The sequence below is a fragment of the Octopus bimaculoides genome, chromosome 1, assembly GCF_001194135.2.
Source record: "Octopus bimaculoides isolate UCB-OBI-ISO-001 chromosome 1, ASM119413v2, whole genome shotgun sequence".
In the NCBI taxonomy this organism is placed as follows: Eukaryota; Metazoa; Mollusca; class Cephalopoda; order Octopoda; family Octopodidae; genus Octopus; species Octopus bimaculoides.
This window is the reverse complement of record NC_068981.1, coordinates 196182589-196186017: the sequence shown is the minus strand read 5'-3', so window position 1 is coordinate 196186017 and position 3429 is coordinate 196182589. Positions and strand designations below refer to the sequence as shown.

The 3429-nt window shown below is 39.9% G+C and overlaps 1 protein-coding gene across 2 annotated transcripts in view; it reads left to right on the top strand.

The window, feature by feature from the left end:
• Window positions 1-3429, top strand: part of LOC106879374 (transcription factor GATA-3) — a 121460-nt gene that overhangs the window by 105197 nt on the left and 12834 nt on the right. For both annotated transcript variants that reach the window (XM_052973846.1, XM_052973844.1), the window contains one exon: window positions 814-939. In XM_052973846.1, the coding sequence (XP_052829806.1) occupies window positions 814-939 (126 nt within the window). The remainder of the gene's footprint in view (window positions 1-813; window positions 940-3429) is intronic.

The window sequence follows — 3429 nt, the reverse complement described above, 5'->3', positions numbered from 1 at the left end:
CAAAAAGTTAAGATTAAGGAAAAAAAAAACTTTTTAGAGAGTTTATCTTTAAGAGGGAATTTCACAAACTGTGTGTAGGCTTTAATAAATGTGCAAGCGCTTTCAGTTCTCAACGTTATCTAGCACGTGTTATGGCTATTGTATATAACGGAAGTTGTTGATTATAAATCAAAGTTGGGACAAAAAGAACATAGCAAGCTGAATCGAACAAAACACAACATGCGGAAAAATAGACGATAACATAACATAAGCGATAACAGAGACAGTAACATTACAAACAGCAGACAGGACAGAAACAAGACACACGAACCATTCGCGGGAAATTTCCTCATCAGTCGGTTTCTGGAAAGTCGTTATAGTTTCACACCCCTTCAATACCGAGACTATTCGAATCCAGCAAGGTACCAAGGACTTAAGCGAAAAGCATTAAGCTTCTGTATGTATATTTCTAGTATAAGATATAGATTCAGAGAATCGTCTAACCGTGATGTTCTGGTGATCTAGTGAGCTAACTTTCTTTATTTATATTAATTTGTGAAGATACAATGTAGAATGCCGAACATATGTATTAATGTAAACGTGTAAGCATAATTCCTTCCCCACTGAAATTATTACTACATGAAGAGGGTTGTGAAACGGCTGTAACCTTAAGGATGTCATGTGCCTCAATAAATACATTCATCTCTCAGAACTCCTGACTTTTGATGGTTTATATTTATGTCTATGAATATATATGTATATGTATCGTTGTTATTAATCTGTTGTCACGTGGTCAAAATCATATTTCAATGATCTTTTTCTTTCCTCTTTCAGTCGGCCGCCCGGAGAGCGGGTACTAGTTGCGCAAATTGTGGTACCACTACCACGACGTTGTGGAGACGGAACCAGAATGGGGATCCTGTCTGTAACGCATGTGGCCTCTACTTTAAACTTCATAACGTAAGTACTACTACTACTACTACTACTACTACTACTACTACTACTACTACTACTACTACTACTACTGCTGCTGCCAGAAAGTGAGGGAGCCTCTATTTTGTAGTTGCTTACTCGACTGGCATAAAATAGCAGCCAAGTAACTCTCTAAGTTAAAAAAAATAAATAAATAAAGTTGCGATGGATTTGATGATGCGGTCCTAGATGTACTGTATGTGAAATGAATTAATATGATATGGTCATAGCTGGAGCGCCTTTGATCAGTGATTGATAACAAGATCGCACATCGTACACATGTGATGTGTGATAAGCTCGTTTGCCAAAAAGAAAAGCACTCGATGGAAGTAGGCTAGAGGGAGAGAGAGAGAGGGAGAGAGAGGGAGAGAGAGAGAGAGAGAATGTGTGTGTGTGGTGGGATGGGGGTGGGGTGAAATGAAGGATAAAGAGAGGGGGAGGCAACGAGGGGTGAAGGGAGAGATGCGGCAAATGGTGGGTTTCTTTCCGATGTTTGCAAAAAGATATTATTATTGATGATAACGTTGGTGATGACGGTGGTGATAGTAGTGGAAACGATGACGATGGTGGTGGTGATGATGATGATGATGATAATGATAATGATGATGATGATGATGATGATGATGATGATGATTGTGTTGACGTTGGTGGCTTTGCCTACGGCTGCCACGATGGGAAATTTTCCCCATTTCTGCTTTTTTCTTCTATTCGTATAGTCTTTAACTTGTTTCAGTTATTTTGACTGCGGCCATGCTGGAGCACCGTCCTTTAATTGAAGAAATCGACCCCCACCCCAGGACTTATTCTTTGTAAGTCCGGTACTTATTCTATCGTTCTCTTTTGCTGAGCCGCCAGGTTACGGGGACGTAAACATATCAACATCGGTTGTCAAGCGATGGTAGGGGGAACAAACACAAACAAACAAATACATACATGCATACATTCACACACACACACATACATATATACGACGGGCTTCTTTCAGTTTCCGTCTACCAAATCTACTCACAAGGCTTTGGTCCGACTGAGGCTATAGTAGAAGACACTTACCCAAAGTGCCACGCAGTGGGATTGAACCCGGAACCATGTTGCTGGGAAGCAAGCTTCTTACCACGCGGCCAAGCTGCATCTATAATGTTGTCAACAATATTCACAACCACTACAATAACAACAACATTGTGAGATAGATAGAGAGATAGAGAGATAGATAGATAGAGAGAGAGAGAGAGAGAGAGAGAGAGAGAGAGAGAGAGAGAGAGAGAGAGAGGGATAGATAGAGAGAGATGATATTAAAGGCTACAAACAGTAGCAGAAGAACGACAAAAAAAAAAGAAAACCTCTCTCTTTCTCTCTCTCTCTTTCTCTCTCTCTCTCTCTCTCTCTCTCTCTCTCTCTCTCTCTTACTGCCCCTCTCCCTCCCAAGAACTCCTGTCGTTCTATTGGCAATAATGTTTTTAAAGAGCAGCTAACGATGTTTGTGGTTCCAGTCTGGTGATTGGTCACGCTCCTGATTCCCATGCTTGGTCTGTGGAGCATTCAGGCAGCAGAAACACAGCAACAATAACAAAACCAACAACAACAACAGCAAAAAGAACTCGTATTTACAGCAACAGAGACCGTCAATAGCTACAACAACAACAACATCTACTGCTACAACTACCAATACAAATGGGGTAACAGCAACAGCTACTACTACTACTACTACTACTACTACTACTACTACTACTACTACTACTACTAGTACCACTACTACTACTACTGCTACTACTACTACTGCTGTTGCTGCTGCTGGTTGCTGCTGCTGGTTGCTGCTGCTGCTGTCGTTGTTAGACAACAATGATACCAACTACATGGTGGCCTCTCTGTTAAATCAAAGATGGAGTGTCTGTGGGTCGCTCAACCTACAAGAAACAGCAGCCTTGTGTAATCCTATTGGTTTTTTTTTTTGATAAAAGAAAATAAAGGACGCATTAGATAACTTCATTGTCGATATGCAGTGTGCATATATATAAAAAAAAGAAGAAAAAAGACGTGAGAGCCACGGTTGGAGGAGCTTTGATCATAAATCTGCTTGTTCAGGTTTAACATCAGACGACAACGATAACAACATCAACAACAGTGACTGCAATGGAATTAATAATAATAAGATCATTAAGAAATGTGGCTGTAGTTGTTGTTTAACACCAGGTTAACTCAAAAAGCCGTTCCGGCCGTGGCAATCACACATTCTTTTATATCATAGATTACAATGTACAGCACAACCTTGTTTATTTAAGATGGGGTTGGGGTTTGAATTTTCATTTAAATGCTATTTCTGGCAAGTGGAACGATTACAAACATTGTCTTTCGTTGGACACCGTTCCTAAGAACATGGTTATCTCCGCCTTCGTTAAGGCGGAGGCATTGTTTTCAGTTGTGTTTGTATGTATATACATATAAATATAAAGATATGTATAAATATATATATATACATATATA